Source organism: Lissotriton helveticus, chromosome 9 (genome assembly GCF_964261635.1).
Source record: "Lissotriton helveticus chromosome 9, aLisHel1.1, whole genome shotgun sequence".
Taxonomy (NCBI): Eukaryota; Metazoa; Chordata; class Amphibia; order Caudata; family Salamandridae; genus Lissotriton; species Lissotriton helveticus.
Window position 1 is genome coordinate 1,134,819,144 of NC_136070.1, and position 17,646 is coordinate 1,134,836,789.

Consider the following 17,646-nt stretch of genomic DNA (forward strand, 5'->3'; position numbering starts at 1 on the left):
CAACAGTAAGGCCAAGCCACTGACCAACTAGAAAACTGAATAATTGCCAATACTGTTCTCCTCAATCCTTCTCTTTTGACCAATGCACATTAGAATTGAACACAATGTGGGTACAAGACTTATAATTTAGTCTGAATCAATCACTTGTTATTCTTACTTTAAGTACATTTGTTGGTTAAATTTCACCAATTTAACATTTTAGATTCCTACAATCAACATACAAAAACAATTTATACAATAAAAAACATCTTGGACTGTACATGTTCAAATCATTCAACATTCACAGTCAATCCACACATCCCACATTCAACTAGTTCGCTCTCACACACAACAACAATCCAACGCTATTTACAATTAAATATACAATGATACATATATGTCTTTGAAGGACATTGCTGTGCTGGTGATGACGATTGAGTTACTACATCACTATGTAGAACCAGTGCAACAATTGATTGGTGTTCTAACAGATCTAGATCCAACAAACATATATATACACTAGTCTGAATACTGACAATTTCTGATGCTCATACACACACCTTGAAATGTATGAAAATGTTCACATTAACAAATTCATAAACCAGAACTGTTGTCACAATTCAACCACATTCTCACTTCTATGAATGTCATTTGGTTGTTGTAGAAACACTAAGTAATATCAGGATATGCATCAGTTGCCCTTGAAAACATATGGAAAGCTTCTAAGTCTCCATATTGTAACTGCAAGTCCATCAATACAGTACCAAGAATATATGCGTTTAAATAGGTTGAGTACAATACAGTTGGGATTAAAAATAAAATTCACCACATTATGGGTGATAACCAATTGCTTAACATGTAAAAATGGATCCTTTATCATGTAACCTGCACTGATTATAAATGTAGTCACTAAAATATAGCCTTATAGCCCGCTACACAGGGCTAAACCTGTTGTTAAAGGACTGGAACCCAAGTTATAGGCCAGAGCGGCAGGAGTTGGCCTACAAAGTGGGAGAGGTATAGCCTCTCAACTGGTATAGCCCGAGGCAGAAGTGCTATAATTCTATTAGAACATTAAACCCACTAAGAGTAGAATGTGCTAAATTAAAAGAGGAAAAACATTAAGACAAACATTGGAATGTTGGAGCTCCGGGCTTATACAAGCCATTACAAGCCCGGAGCTACTCCATTGTCTTCAATGGAGATCTCAACATTCCAGTGTTCTAAGGAGTGTTAGAATACTAAAGGTACCATTCTTGTAAAATTGTTAATTGTTTCAGAGAATCAAAAGCAAATTACTTACAAGGCACCGCATGGCGATAAAGATTATCTCTAATAATCTGCTGCAGTTCGTGATCAGGGGATCCTTTCTGAAATCTTTGTTTCAGATAGTGTTTCAAGTCCTTGTTTAACCGACTTCCTAAAAAGAAAAAGAATAATCTATTACTTCACTGTAAGCCAAACAAGTGAGATTGCAAAGTTTGTTTTAATAAAGGCCCAAATTGGCAAAGCACTGTCAGATAATTGAGTAATAACAAAAGGCGATTTGCTTCTAAATTGCATGCATGTTATTTTGACATTGTTAGCAAAATATTTATAAATCTTTAAATAGTCATCAAGTACCTGTTCTTTTAAAGATCTTGCAATGATATGGTTTTCAAGGGATTCAGTCATAAAATTGGAAACCTATTTAAACACACTATTCTGTTCAAAAGATTAGCACTACAAAGACGCTCATTATAAACATTTTTACACAGTACCTTTATTACTGCAGTTACTGTCAACCTTTAATATTTGGGGCAATTGTGCTACACATGTATATGTCCCATGGTTGCAGTGTAATACCTACATGTATATATTAAATACAAGCCATTCCGCTTGTTTGTAGGTTGTACAGGTTACCCAGAATTCAGATCGCTTACTACAGTGTGTGGGAAGTAGGTTCATGTACTTGCTTACTTCAGTACCAATGTCACACAATTAACAAATGGTACAACTGTGTGCAGGTTAAATATCCATGACTACATACAATATTCCCAGCATATGCACCCAACACATACATTCACAACAATTTTTCTGTGAGTAAATGAATCCTGCTCTTGATCTATGTATGACTTACTCCTGAACTTCCAAGACTAATGAGACTTCCTGAGGAAAATAAAATGTGAATCATACCTCTATCTTTTATGAACATGTTCTTCATTTACATTTCTGATCTTTTCTATTGTCTCTTTGGACAGCAACTACAGAGAATCCGGCTGCGCAATTCTGGCAAATTGCGTATTCCAACTTCATCCTGAGCTCTTTCTCCTAGACACATCATTTTTATTAATTATACTTCAGATGTTAGTGCATAGACTATACATGAATGGAAGGACATCAGAAGGTTGAAAGCCATACTTTCTAAGTATGTGCTCTTGGCTGAATAAAACAGATTACCCACCAACATTAGCATCATAATGTAATCTAAGAAATGTATTATTTAAAATGGGTTCTGGTGCATTCTCCACAATAAGAAGCAAATCCAACAACAGAAGAGAGAACAGAGGAGTGGCACAACATTCAATTTCATACCACTGTCAAACAATAACCCTATAATTGTGGTGCAATTTCAAGAACCCCTCCAGTAGCTGATTCAATGGCATTAGTTCTGACCAGATGTTAGTATTAAAAGTAATTGTATGAATAATGCATTTAATTTGTCTAAAATTGCATTGAGTGTTTTTTTCCTACCACTGATTCCTATAGGTAATCAGTAGCAAAAGGTATGAAAGTTCATGAAACCCTAGAAAATCAAGTAATTCAAACCTATCTTCGACTCATATCCATGTTGGACAGGGGTCGCAACTGACAAATGTTAGTCTAAGCTTCCACCCCACACCTGGCTGGACTCTACTTTGAAAGTGATTGCTTGTATAAACATTTGCAGAACACCACAGTCAGCGGCGTAGCTAGCCCTCTGGCTGCCCCTGGTGGTCCCTGCGTTTGCCGCCCGAGGCATACGCAGTCAGGAGCGGGGAGTGGTGCTGGCGAGAGTTCTCTCCATTTGCTGCCCTGCGGCAAACGCATTGAGAAGCGAGGGGTTGCTATTGGCGTCCGAGGCGGCAGGTAAGAGTGTGGGGAGGCCGCCGCCCCAAAACTCGTGTCGCCCGGGGCAGACCGCCCCCCCTGTCCCTCCCTTTCTACACCACTGACCACAATGGTATAAAATCACTGAAATGGGGTGCCCTGTGCATTTGAAGCTGCTAAATAATAAATAATGCTGCTCCTTTCTGCCATGTTCTTCAGATGGAAATAGCGTCCGTCACAGTGTATTAAATATATGCATCTGCTATAATGTAAATCATAGGTGACTTTCATGACAAACTATGAGACTTACTGAAAGTGCCGACAACATTTTAAATCTGACTCCATCAGACCCAGCAAAACCTACTGCTCATACAGCTGAATTAATCCTCTTACTGATCAGTTTCAGAAGCAGCATTCTTAATATGGGTACCATATTGTCTTATATTGCACAGGTTAGTGTTGTTTGTGAATCACAGCAATACCTATTAGGTCTGGCTTCAGAACTACATTTTGATACATGTATTAAATATTTGTATTTAGTGGAACTGTCTTTTATTACCCTGAAACATTCCCAAAATCTTCCTGAAGTATCAGAATATTAAAAATGGCAATGGACTTCTGTCTACTAGGGTCTTATAACAAGATGTTATTCAACCTATCAGTGATTGTAAGCCTTCTTTAAAAATGGAGGATGCATTTTGTTGCATCTGTCAGCATTTCAGGCTCAGTAGTCTTGAGGAGGCTGGGGCTATGTTTTTTACTTGAATATGATGCATAATATTTTGGACCAGATCAGGTATTCTGTCTTTATACAATATTGAAGCCATTTTGCAGTCATCTGGCAACTGACACAGATGTTTGAAAAAGGAGATTCTTTAGAATATCAACATAGACACCATCTTCTAGTGCAGAAAATGTATTATCTTTAAGCACAAACTAACAGAGTAGTACAGCTTGGATAGAAACAAAACACAGTCAATGATATGACAATCATCACTCAACTATGTTCTAAGTGCTACCTTTCATTGCCTAGCAGTCATCCTTGCTAATGATGGGCAGTAGATACTCATCCACTGGTGACGAGGGCCAGACCAATAAGGAGACATGGGATGTTTTCTTATTATTGTACAAAAGAGGGCCACAAACATAGCAACCATTGGCCAAGAAACATATAACTATAAGACTGTTTTAATAATTTTTTAGGTCTGGCTTCAGCCAAGACCTTTTGATTTTACTAAAATTATATATACAATACACTAACTTATGGATGGTTTCAGACAGCTCTCTTAATCCATTGGTCTGTGGTTGTGTCCATTCACTACAACATGCATGATGATTAGTGGGTGAGTCCAGTTTAGCCACTTGCTAACTTTAATATGTCTGACTGCATTCCTCTTTTTCACAAGTTCAAGTTCAGGAATTTATATAGCGCACTACTCACCCAGAGGGTCTCAAGGCGCTTGGGGATGGGGTTCATTATTTATCGAATAGCCAGGTTTTAAGTTCTTTTCTGAAGGAGATGTGGTTCTGTGTAAGGCGGAGGTGGGTGGGGAGTGAGTTCCAGGTCTTGGCCGCCAAGTAGGAGAAGGATCTGCCTCCCATGGTGGATCTTTGAATGCGCGGAATTGCGGCGAGGCCTTGATCGGAGGATCTTAATTGGCGGGTGGGTGTGTAGAAGGATAGTCGAGTGTTGAGGTCTTCGGGCCCTAGCTTGTAGAGGGCCTTGTGTGCGTGGGTGAGGAGACGGCATGTTATTCTATTGTTGACGGGGAGCCAGTGGAGGTCTTTCAGGTGGCCGGTAATGTGAGTTTGGCGAGGGATGTCCAAAATGAGTCTCGCTGATGCGTTTTGGATACGTTGGAGTTTTTTCAGTAATTTGTCTGTAATTCCGGCGTATAGGGTGTTCCCGTAGTCCAGTCGACTCGTGATTAGTGCGTGGGTGACAGTTTTTCTTGTCTCGGAGGGGATCCAACGGAAGATTTTTTTGAGCATACGAAGTACGTTGAAGCAGGAGGATGAGACGGCGTTGACTTGTCTGGTCATCGAGAGTGAGGAATCTAGGATGAAGCCCAGGTTGCGTGCGTGATCTGTGGGTGTGGGTGCTGTACCCAGAGCCGAAGGCCACCATGAGTCGTTCCAGGCAGAGGGGGATGATCCTAGGATGAGTACCTCCGTTTTGTCTGAGTTAAGTTTTAGGCGGCTGGTTTTCATCCATTCGGCAACTTCTTTCATACCTTCGTGAAGATTGGTTTTGGCGGAGTTAGGGTCTTTGGTGAGGGAAAGGATCAGCTGGGTGTCATCAGCGTAGGAGATGATGTTAAGGTTGTGTTGTCGCGCGATGGATGCGAGTGGACTCATGTAAACGTTGAAGAGGGTGGGGCTGAGTGATGATCCTTGTGGTACACTGCAAATGACTTCGGTATCCTCTGATTTGAATGGGGGAAGTCGTATTCTCTGGGTTCTTCCGGCGAGGAAGGAGACGATCCAGTCCAATGCTTTTCCTTGTATTACGATATTGTGGAGGCGTTGTATGAGGGTGCTGTGACAGACTGTGTCGAAGGCGGCAGAGAGGTCGAGTAGAATGAGGGCCACTGTTTCTCCGTTGTCCAGTAGTGTTCGGATGTCGTCTGTGGCTGCGATGAGGGTGGTTTCGGTGCTATGTTTGGCTCGAAAGCCATTCTGTGAGGGATCGAGGGAGTTGTTGGCTTCGAGGAAGGCGGCGAGTTGGCTATTGACGGCTTTCTCGATGACTTTTGCCGGGAAAGGGAGGAGGGATATTGGGCGGTAGTTTTTGAGTTCAGAGGGGTCTGCTGTGGGTTTCTTCAGGAGGGCGCTGACTTCGGCATGTTTCCAGCTTTCTGGGAAGGTAGCAGAGTTGAAGGAGCAGTTGATAACATCACGGAGGTGGGGTGCGATGATGGAGTCTGCTTTGTTGAAGATGTAGTGGGGACATGGGTCGGTTGGCGAGCCAGAGTGGATGGAATTCATAAGGCGGATGGTGTCTTCGGTGGTGACTGGGTTCCAGGCGTTGCGATTGTTGGAGGGCGGTATAGGTTCTGAGGGGGGTGGGTAGGATTGTTCGTTGGTATTGTTTTCGAAGCTGTTATGTATGTCGGCAATTTTGTTGTAGAAGAAGGAGGATAACGAATCGCAGAGGTCTTGGGAGGGGGTGATGTCGTTTGAGGCTGCGGTGGGGTTGGTAAATTCTTTGACGATATTGAATAGTTCCTTGCTGTTATGGGCATTGTTGTCGAGTCGATTCTTGAAAGCTGATTTCTTGGTGGATCGAATCAGCTGGTGGTGTTTGCGGGTGGCTGCCTTGAAGGTGGTCATGTTATCGGTGGTTGGGTTTTTTCTCCATGTTTTCTCGAGAGTACGGCAAAGTATCTTGGATTTTTTAAGGTCATCGTTGAACCAGGGGGCCTTTTTGCTGTCTTGTTTGGTGTGATGGTTTTCCAAGGGTGCTAGTTCGTCAGCGCTGTGAGTGATCCATTGTTTGAATTTGATGGCAGCTTGGTTGGGGTCAGATGAGAGGGCGGGTGGGTTTTGGTTGAGCGATGTGAGGAGTTGGTCGGTGGTGATTTTGTTCCATTTTCTTCGGGGAATACGTTGTGGGGGGTTGTGGGTCGAGGTGGTTTTGTATCTGGAGTGAACACAACTGTGGTCTGTCTAATGGAGAGCTGTGGTGCGATTGAAGGAGATGTGTTTGCTGGAAGTGAAGATTGGGTCGAGCGTATGTCCGGCTATGTGGGTGGGGGAGTCAACAAGTTGTTTGAGTCCGAGATTGGCTAGGTTATCCAGTAGGGTGGTGGTGTTGCTGTCGTTATTCTTTTCCATGTGGAAGTTGAGGTCTCCTAGTAGGATGTAGTTCTCGGAGGTGAGTGCATGTGGACTGATGAAGTCAGTGATGTCCTCGCTGAATTGTTTATGTGTTCCTGGAGGCCTGTAGATGAGGGTGCCTCGGAGTGTGGTTCTGGGGTCAGTGTGGATCTGGAAGTGGAGGTGTTCGGCGGTGGAAAGGTTAGCGTCGGAGCTGGTTGTGATTTTGACGGTGTTTTTATGGACGATGGCGATGCCTCCTCCTGTTTGGACAGGGCGGTCTTTACGGATGATCTTGTAATTGTCCGGGATGCTATGGCGATGTCGGGTGTTGATGATGCATTCATCCATGTTTCAGTGAGGAAGGCGACGTCCAGTAAGGTCGTGTCGAGTAGATCCCAGAGTTCGGTGGCGTGTCTGTGGACCGAGCGGGTGTTCAGCAGGATGCACTTCAGGTGGTTAGGGTCGGACCTGTCTTTGGCGTTAGTGGTAGTGGTAAGGGTCTTGACGCTGGTGAATTTGCAGGAGTGGCATGCGAAGGGCCCGTGAGTGCGCCCTGGGGCAGCTTCGAAGCATTGGGGAGTACGTCCGGGGTTAAGGGCTAAGAGGGTGGTAGCATCATACCTGATGTGGCCAGAGTGCGGTTTGCGGGGGCCAGGGGGTCTGGCGCTGGGCGCAGTCCAGGCGCGGACGGGCGTAGACGGGCTTACCTTTGGCGCACCTTCGGCGCGACCGCTGCGCGTGAACGCTGCGCGAAGGTCCATCTGTCCATAAATGGATAGTGGAGGGGCGGAGCGTGGGAGGGTCAGCTGGGAGGCGGGAGCGGGGAGGAGACACGGGGCCCAGGTAAACACAACAACAACAGCAAAATGGCGGTAGGGTAGCTCAAAACAAAGCAGGGGCACAGTCGCCGATCAAAAATACCAATAATCAGCACAAAGCGCTAATTAATTAATTAATTTACCGCAATGCAGGACCAATGAGCAACGGTAAATAAATAAATATATAAAAAGGATACCAGGCGCTATGATATCGCCGAGGCGCTCGAGTTGGTACTTCTTCAGTGGCAAAGCGTCTCGGGACAGGCAGGGAGCGAGGGGGAGCGTGTGGGAGCGACCGCTGACGAGTAGATCCAGACGGTCACAGAGGCAGAGGAGGACGGGGCTACAGAACGATACTAGTGTGTGGGAGGGTCAGCTGGGAGGCGGGAGCGGGGAGGAGACACGGGGCCCAGGTAAACACAACAACAACAGCAAAATGGCGGTAGGGTAGCGCAAAACAAAGCAGGGGCACAGTCGCCGATCAAAAATACCAATAATCAGCACAAAGCGCTAATTAATTAATTAATTAATGTACCGCAATGCAGGACCAATGAGCAACGGTAAATAAATAAATATATAAAAACAATACCAGGCGCTATGATATCGCCGAGGCGCTCGAGTTGGTACTTCTTTAGTGGCAAAGCGTCTCGGGACAGGCAGGGAGCGAGGGGGAGCGAGTGGGAGCGACCGCTGACGAGTAGATCCAGACGGTCACAAGGAGCACATCCACACACAAAGTAGTTCCCTTCAGAGTCAGGGACTACTAGGGAAATGTGTGCCTTTGAAATAAAAAACATATTTTTGCTTTCAATCAATGCTGTTTTTTTATATGGACATGGGCCTGCAGCTCTCTAAATGATAACATTTTACAGAAACCATGACAGAACAAAATAATCACTGACAAAACCAAAAGGCTGGCAGCTAATGCCAGGTCTGTTGGCCCTGTCAATGTTTGAATGAAAAACAAGAAAATAGCAAATTTTAGAAGAATGATATTGATGCAGCATAAAATCTGATCATTCTTAGCACAACATAAAAACTGGTTATGACAAAGAAAAGATACATAAAGCGAAATGTGCACTTTGCACACATTTAAAAACGATAACATCAAGTTTAAGGGTAACTGAACAGCCAGCACTGTCAATGTGTGCTTGGTATTGTAGGAGTAAGAAAATCATAAACACAGTGTGCTTCACATGATTAACCCTAGACTGGATAAACTATATTGACGTTTTCCTTGGAACACAGAGTGAGTGAGGTTTGTCTTCGTTGTTGATGTACCGTGTTATCGGAGACAGAATTGGTGTTGGTGATTTTCTTTTTCCATGGACACCTGCCTTGGACGAATAAGGCCAAACCAGAACTTTTCCCCGATCTGAGCCCCATTCCCCTGTGGCATACCTGAGTCTATGCTTTTGCCCATGGTCTTTCTTTGGGTTGACTTTAACCAGATCCTTTTGCTCATGCTTAGAGAACGTTTCTGAACTGTCCTGTTTGCCCTTTGGTGGAGGGAAACCTCTAGCCTAGCTAACATTTATGAACTTGTCTTAAAATTCTTTGTGGAAATTGGCATGCTGTACTCCGACTAAAGGTGTAGTTTTATACTACGTGCTGTGAGACTCATGGCAGTCTTGCTTAAAATATTACTTGCTTGCATGGATTTCAGATCTTTAATACAATACCAATAATATCCTAAATGTGTCTGAGTCTTTGATTATTTGTGTTTAAGTGTTCTTTCTACAGAGACTGTACCTTTAAAAACCTGATTTTTAATGCATAATAGACATAGGCATAGATTATTTTCTGTTATTATTCTGCGTGGCTACTACTGGTTTGTACGATCCTGGATAGATTGAACTTCTTTAGGAGGTTTGGTCTACCAGTTGTTATTCTCTACCAGTATAGCATTGTCCGGAAGGTGATGTACTCAAATTTGATCACTAATTTGTGGGTTGGCTAACAATTATTGGTCCTTATTGGGTGGCCGACAAGACAATCTAATTCCTCACCCTTCAATGCGGTGACCAAGGTCCATCGGAGGACCAAAGCCTCTGAGGGTGTGACTTAATTTTGATTGGAGCGATAAAGATAAATGAGATAAATTTCAAGTCGGTGGGCTCAGATAAGACCGCTACAACAATGTGTATGAGTAGTTTGTAAAGACAGTGACCAAGGATCTTTTTCCAGCAATAGGCTTAATTTTACTGATCAATAAATGCCTTTGTCTCTATTTTTGACCTGACATAATTCTGTTCACACCGATCTGTTAAGGCAAATTCTTGCTTCACTAACTTTTTAAGCCTGAGAAAAAAGGGTTGCGTCCCTATCTCAGCTTATGACTGATATTCAAGCCTATGTGTTTTTCTGACTGCAGACTTGATATTGAGTTTTCTGTCACGAGAAGAACTTATGAGACTCACGCTGCAGTTCTTTTTATGCACTACAATGAATGCATGTCTGAATGACCGATACAACGTCACGTTTGGTGCTTCACTGTTTTCTCATTTAGATTTCCAGAACTGCACCAAAGGACGCAACATGTAATAAATGGCATTTCTCTGCAGAGGTCAGTGCTATCACTGTATTTTACCCAGTATCATGTTTTTATTAAAAAACATTATGTATTAGCATGATTAATGCACCGTGGCAGTGGCACTTCATTAAATAGCACAGCAAATCTATGCATCTGAATGCTAATTTCGATGATTAAAGTGTGGCTTTATTCACCTAGGTGCCCTTGTGACTGTGGTTTTCAAAATGTGGGGCACTTCGCCTGTGAGAGGGCACACAGGGACTCCTAAGTGGTGCTACGCTGTAAAACCACCAGAACTGAGTCTGTCTCAGCCGCTTAACAGAGGGTAGGTACTGGTTGAGCACATAGTGGCGTAGATGATGATATATGGTGCAGTGAGGAAGTGTAGGTGGCATGTATGTGGGTTTGTGTGGTGTAAGATGCAAATGATGGAGCAGGCAATGTAGGTGTAGAAGTTATAAGTGTAGATGGTGAAAAGGGTGGAAGGTTATATTGCATGTAAGTTGTAGTGTGGAATTTACGGGGGGAAAGGTGTTTGACGCAGGACATAGGTGGAAAAGAGTGCATGTAGTGCCTTGAGTTTAGACTGTAGTGTAGTGTGTATGGTATATGTAGTGAAGAGTAAGACTCTTGTAGGGTAGTGTAAAGTGATGTTAAAGGTAGTGACTGATGATGTGGGGATACAGTGAAGCTTAAGGCAGAATATTTTGCAGAAGGAAGTAAATACTGTTGCAGGGTGTAGACTATAATGCAGAGTTTGACTGGTGGTGTAGAAAAATTCGCAATACTGCTATTAGCACTCTCAATTCAAAATCTGGAGCTATTCACATGCGGCCAACAATGATGCTATAAAAAGTAGATTCAGTGTCAGACTCATAAGCCAGCCACACAAACAACAATGGGTGTGCTCCTATATGAAGGCTGAAAAACACTGGATGCAATCTGTAACTTCCTTTCCCATAACCCTCTCCTTTAAGACATATTAAATTGCTTGTCCCTCGTAGTACACCACTACTTCAAAACTATAACAGTAAGTGTGGTTTAATAGAACCATATTTCTATAGCTGAACAAACAGTCAAAATGTAACACCAGAGTCTAGACACAAGAGTGTATGTTTGACTGGAGACAAACAGTGTATGGAACAAGCACTCAGGAGTACAAATAATGATAACATTTCAATATTTTAAAGAAGAGCGGCAAGGGAAGCATAGGGATTTGTGGTATTACAATAGACCTTGGACTAGGCAGGGCTGTCTTTATCTGAAGTCAACCTTGCATTCTACTCTCCACGCATACAAGGAGCCTGGTCTACAAAGCACAAGTTTGTTTAACAACAGAATTCATTCAGAATTAGCCTTTCCAAATACAATAAAAATGCTTTGGATTTAGAATTTGATTGCCACAGAAAATAGTATGATTTTTAGAGGAAATGCTAAATCTCAAAGACAATTCACCAGTGCATTTCCCTTTCCATAGATTCAGAGAGGCAGTGCTACATATGAAGTTGAAACCACCGTTGGAATTTCCTCCACCATCCGCCATCCATTGTGGGATAAATATCTCCAGTGGAATGTGCTCTAGATACCACCTATCTCCATATCAGCCCCTAACTATCCACTTTTTAGGTCTCGTGACCTACAATGCGCGCAAGCGCATTGAGGAAGCGAGAATTCAAGTGCTCGAAATCCTCGTCAAACCAAGGGCTTCCTGCGCTGCGTTTTTCTTAGAGTTCACGTGAATCACGTGAACAAACAAGCACGCGCATTCACGGCCGCAGAGCACATCAAAGGGCTTCGCCCAGTGTGCGCTCTGCGGCTTCTCCTCCCCTAATTGAATCATGGCTGGCCGGGCTTCTCCTCCCCTAATTGAATCATGGCTGGCCGGCCGTACTTTCAGTTTCCCGGCCGGCCGCTCTTAACGCTTGTTTTCTTTCTCTCTAGTCTCTACTCCACCCACCCCTCCCACCCCACCTGGCACCACCACCTCCTCCCCTAATTTAATCATGGCTGGCCGGCCGTACTTTCAGTTTGCCGGCCTGCCGCTCTTAACGCTTGTTTTATTAAGCGGAAGTAAAAGCGAACGCTTTCTCTGCCGCTGACTTCTTGTTAAAACTTGAGGCATGCTTCAGGATAGAGTATGGCGGCTGCGCATTTCTTTTGTAATGCCTGGTTCACCGAAATCTATCAAAGCATGTGAACAATGGAGCCCGTTGGTTGCAGCCCCTCATCCCTATCCCACCCCGAGCGCCACGCTTTACACTTGAGCACGGTGCCCGCTTTCAGATTAACAACAGCGGTGCCGCTTTCAGATTAAGAACACGGGCGCCCGCTTTCAAAATTAACAACACCCCCAGGCCGTGTTCCCTCCCACCTTTCCTCCTCCGCAAACTTGATTAACAGGAGGCCATGCTAATCACTGCCTTCTCCCAATGACCTGCAGTTTCCACCCCCTCCCCAATCACCCACAGCAATGCCTATATGCTCGGCTAGTTGGTGACTCTGCTTTCATGTTTAGCGAGCGTCATGTGAAGATCCGGACTACGCAGTTGCCGAAGATTTCCAGTTCTTCTAAACAGCGTTAGACTGCGGTTAGACAACAGAGCCGCTTCAGAGTCCATCCTTGTTTAGGTTTAGCAGAGTGATGCGTGTTACATTTCGGTTACGCCACTGGCACATAACGCATCTCATTCAGCATAGCGCCGATCGCGGTTTGAACACCACTTCGATGCGCTAGAACTAATACAACAGGAAGAAGCACTGTATACTGAAGAGCAGAAACTATTAAGATTATTCAGTTGTTTGAAAGGCAGCGAGTGAGGCAGGGTCGAGTCGATTCGCCGTAGATGAACCACCTGCTGTTACAATTAGCGTTTTGCAACAGGCGCTGAACCTAAGGAGCTATACTAAGTAACTGACTTGGTGCGTGCTGATTGTTGGAGATCCAGCGGGGGCTCGGCACCTTTGCTGCCTCAGCTCCTGCCCCGACCCTGGACCAGAAGTGCCCCCTGTAGCCTCGCTATGAGGATGAGGGTGCCCAGGCACTCGGCCAGCGACTGCCTCATCAGCCGCCCTTGGCCAGAGGCGCCCCCTGCACTCACCCAGAGGATGAGGGTCCCCAGGCACTCGGCCAGCGCCTGCCTCATCAGCCGCCCTGGGCCAGAGGCGCCCCCTGCACCACCACCACTGCATCCACCACCACCACCACATCCACCATCACCACATCCACCGCATCCACCACCACCACCACATCCACCGCATCCACCACCACATCCACCAACACCACCACATCCACCACCACCTCCAAATTCACCTCCACATGCACCACCACATCCACCACCACATCCACCGCCACATCCACCGCCACATCCACCGCCACATCCACCGCCACATCCACCACCACATCCACCACACCCACCACCACCACATCCACCACCACATCCACCACACCCACCACCACTACATCCATCACCCCATCCACCACCACCACCACCACCCCATCCACCACCACCACCACCCCATCCACCACCACCCCATCCACTGCATCCACCACCACCACCGCATCCACCACCACATCCACCATCACCACCACATCCACCACCACATCCACCATCACCTCCACATCCACCACCACATCCACCACCACACCCACCACATCCACCACCACATCCACCACCACATCCAACACATCCACCACCACTTCCACCACCACCGCATCCACCACCACCACATCCACCACCGCATCCACCACCACCACATCCACCACCACCACCGCATCCACCACCACCACATAAACCACCACCACCACATCCACCACCACATCCACCACCACTTTCACCACATCCACCACCACCACATCCACCACCACCACATCCACCACCTCCACAACATCCACCACCACCACATCCACCACCTCCACAACCACCACATCCACCACCACCACCACATCCACCCCCACATCCACCATCACCACCACATCCACCATCACCACCACCACCACATCCACCACCACCATATCCCCCAGATCCACCACCACCACATCTATATGTGTGTGTGTGTGTGTGTGTGTGACCACACCCACCACCACTACATCCATCACCTCATCCACCACCACCACCCCATCCACCACCACCACCCCATCCACCACCACCACTGCATCCACCACCACCACCGCATCCACCACCACCACCGCATCCACCACCACATCCACCATCACCACCACATCCACCACCACATCCACCATCACCTCCACATCCACCATAACATCCACCACCACATCCACCACATCCACATCCACCGCATCCACCACCGCCAATAGGTCTCGCAGTAGGAAAGTTGGAGCTATTGGTTTTGTAAATGACAAAGCCCTTTATGTATTTAAAATGAAAACAAAAATAAAAGGCATTGTTATTTGCAATTGTAATAGCTCCAACTTTCCTACTGCGAGACCTATTGGCAACGCCAGTGCTTGTTAATTTGTGCAACCTACGACATTTTCCTCAAGAAAGGACTTGCTGAATATTGAACATTTGGGGTCTCATTACCAGTTTCCGGATATAAGTGTAGGGATTATAGTGGGAAAGAATCTCTGATTCCGGCCGGTATCCCCAAATTTAGTTCCAGGGATTACAAGTAATTTTTTCTGGAATGGGGAAAACTATTCAGACCTTGAAATAGCAGGTCCAATTCTCTGAGTTTTCCCCCCTTCTGGGGAGACATAAGGGGACAGATCCCCACACAAATTAACCAGCTGCTTGAAGCAGGTGGTTAATGTGTATGGGGCCTCCTCTTTCAGCTTTTGTGCAGGGTGCCAGTGGTAACAGGAGGGCAGAGTGGGTTTAGTTTCAGCTGGGGGAAGGTTTTTTGCTGCCCCCAGAGGCCAGGCACAGCAGCTGCCCTCAGATGAATCTGGGTCCAGTGTCTCTGGGACTATGGGCCAGATGCATCAAGCTAAAAACCGGTCGCAAAGGGGCAGATTCTCAGAATCTGCCCCTTTGCAACCGGTATTTTTGCATTTGGGATGCATCATCCCAAATGCAAAAATCGCTAATAGAGAATTCGCTAAAATGCGATTGTTTGCATTTAAGGAATCTCAAATTGAGATTCCTTAAATGCAATGCATGAAAGTTTCAAAAATAGCGAATTCGCTAATAGGGCACGCAAATTACCATTACCTAAGGGCATGTGTGTGCGCAACATATGTGCACAGATCAAAATCAGGGGTGCAACAGGGTGTCCTTTGGACACCCCTGCACCCTTGAACTCGCAATCTCAATTTGCGAATTGCTAATTGCGATTCGCAAATTGAGATTGTCTTCCCATTCATTCCTATGGGCCTCTGGGCCCATAGGAATGAATGGGGAGGTATTCATTAATTGCGACTCGCAATTTGCGAGTCGCAATTAAGGAATTCTAAGGAATTGCTATTTATGTAGTTATTGCTTGATGCATTCCATTTTGCTTTTCCTTATTAGCGATTCCTTATTTTTCGCTAATAAGGAATCGCAAAATGGATGCATGATGCATCTGGCCCTATATGTTTTGGGTCTGGAGTTTGTGGACCTGATAAACCCAGACCTACAGACTCTGGGATACTCGTACATATCTGAGCAGGGAATACCACTACAGACAACTCATAATGAGTATGGGAAATGAAAGCTGCAACGTTTTAAGTTTGTTAAGCTAAGAAAGTGTACTAACAAACAGTAACAGAGTAACATTTTATGGTCGATTAAAACATTCTGCAATGAAACATTAAGTTGTTAGCTCAACAAAAAGAAACCGACAATATTATGCAAAACGATACAACATCCCATCTGCAGCTATTGTGCTACTCTTCAAATAATTGGATGTGAACGAGCAAAACCCAAATGGTGCTATCTTTCCACAAAATTATATGGTCTTAAAATTTCAGAATCACTTCTCGCTCAGTAAATTACGACACCAGTTGCCTAATTACGCCTGCTGGTTATTTTTTTGAAGATGTTCAACATATGGATCGAGAATTAAAGAGAGCATTGATACCCTAAATCAGAAAATATAATACCTTATTTGAGGCTGCAGAATTTACAGAAGCAAGTAAAGGTTTCATTATAATATGAATATTATGGTTTATCACGTAATCGTAAAAATAAGATAATTTCAGTACTTGGCAGTTCAGCTCATGGAATATAGATTGCAGAATATTTTTTTCCTATTTCCACTTCAGCCAACATTTGTTTCACTTCTTGGCAACTGGGACCCTGGGACCCTGGACCTTTTCAACTAACTTTAAGTAAACTGAATAGTATTTTGGAGAGCCCATCACACGTGGTACATGTCTATTGGCTTAAGAACCTCTATTTGAAGCCTAGATGAAGCCCTAGAATGACTGTCCGATAAGGCGAGAAACGTATAAATCCTCTCTTTGATGATTTAGACTTCTGGGATAAAGGCTAACTAAGCAAAGAGCACTCAAACACTACTAACAACCGACTACAAACATTTTGCCACTAAAAGGGGTTATCCACCACACAAGCTGTTTCTCCTGTCAATACAGTTAGCAATTAACCTTGGAGTACCTTGAACTGACAATGAATAAGTCTTTTTATTTTTTTCAAGTAAAGGTTTGCTCACCAGACTCAGCTTCCAGGAAGGAAAGAAAGACGTTGCATCCTGGATGAGCAGCAGCTGCTTGAAGCTCAACTTGGAGAAGACAGAAGTCCTCGTCCTCGGATCTACCCTCTCTACATGCAACATCACCTGGTGTCCGACCGCCCTCTGAAACCCTCCCACACCCATAGACCACGCCTACAGCCTTGGCATCATACTCAACTCCTCCCTCACCATGACCCGACAGATCAACGTCGTCTCCTCCACTGCTTCAACTTCCTCTGCATCCTCCGCAAGACCTTCAAATGGATCCCCCGAATCCAGAAAGGTTGTCACCCATGCACTCATAACCAGCAGATTGGACAATGGAAAACTCCTCTACGCCAGAATCAACAAATCCCTATACCGCAAACTCCAGACCATCCAGAACACCGTTGCCATACTCGTCCTCGGCATCCCAAGGCAAGTCCACATGTTCCAGCACCTACGTGACCTCCATTGGCTCCCCGTCGAGAAGAGTGTGACCTTCAAGCTACTCACTCACGCCAACAAATTCTTCCACATCACCGGACCCCAATACCTCAACGAAAGGGTCTCCTTCTACACATCCAAGAGATACCTCTGCTCTGCAGACCTCGCCCTTGCCAAAAACCCTTGCATCTGCAGAGCCAGAAGTCAGCCAATACTTCTAGATAATGGCATGGTGAAATATATATCTTTGCTAATCCTGAGCAATATTTTTCTCCTCAGTGTCACAGACTCTTAGGTTTCCTTAACCGCTAAGAATATTGTGTCCGTTGTTACTCGCATATCAGTAGCGCTAATTATATTTCATTG

The 17,646-nt window shown here is 45.0% G+C and overlaps 1 protein-coding gene across 7 annotated transcripts in view; it reads right to left on the bottom strand.

The window, feature by feature from the left end:
* Nucleotides 1–17,646, bottom strand: part of MAGI1 (membrane associated guanylate kinase, WW and PDZ domain containing 1) — a 1,290,512-nt gene that overhangs the window by 660,817 nt on the left and 612,049 nt on the right. For all 7 annotated transcript variants that reach the window (XM_078661551.1, XM_078661549.1, XM_078661547.1 and 4 more), the window contains exon 2: nucleotides 1,283–1,399. In XM_078661551.1, coding sequence (XP_078517677.1) covers nucleotides 1,283–1,399 — 117 coding nt within the window. The remainder of the gene's footprint in view (nucleotides 1–1,282; nucleotides 1,400–17,646) is intronic.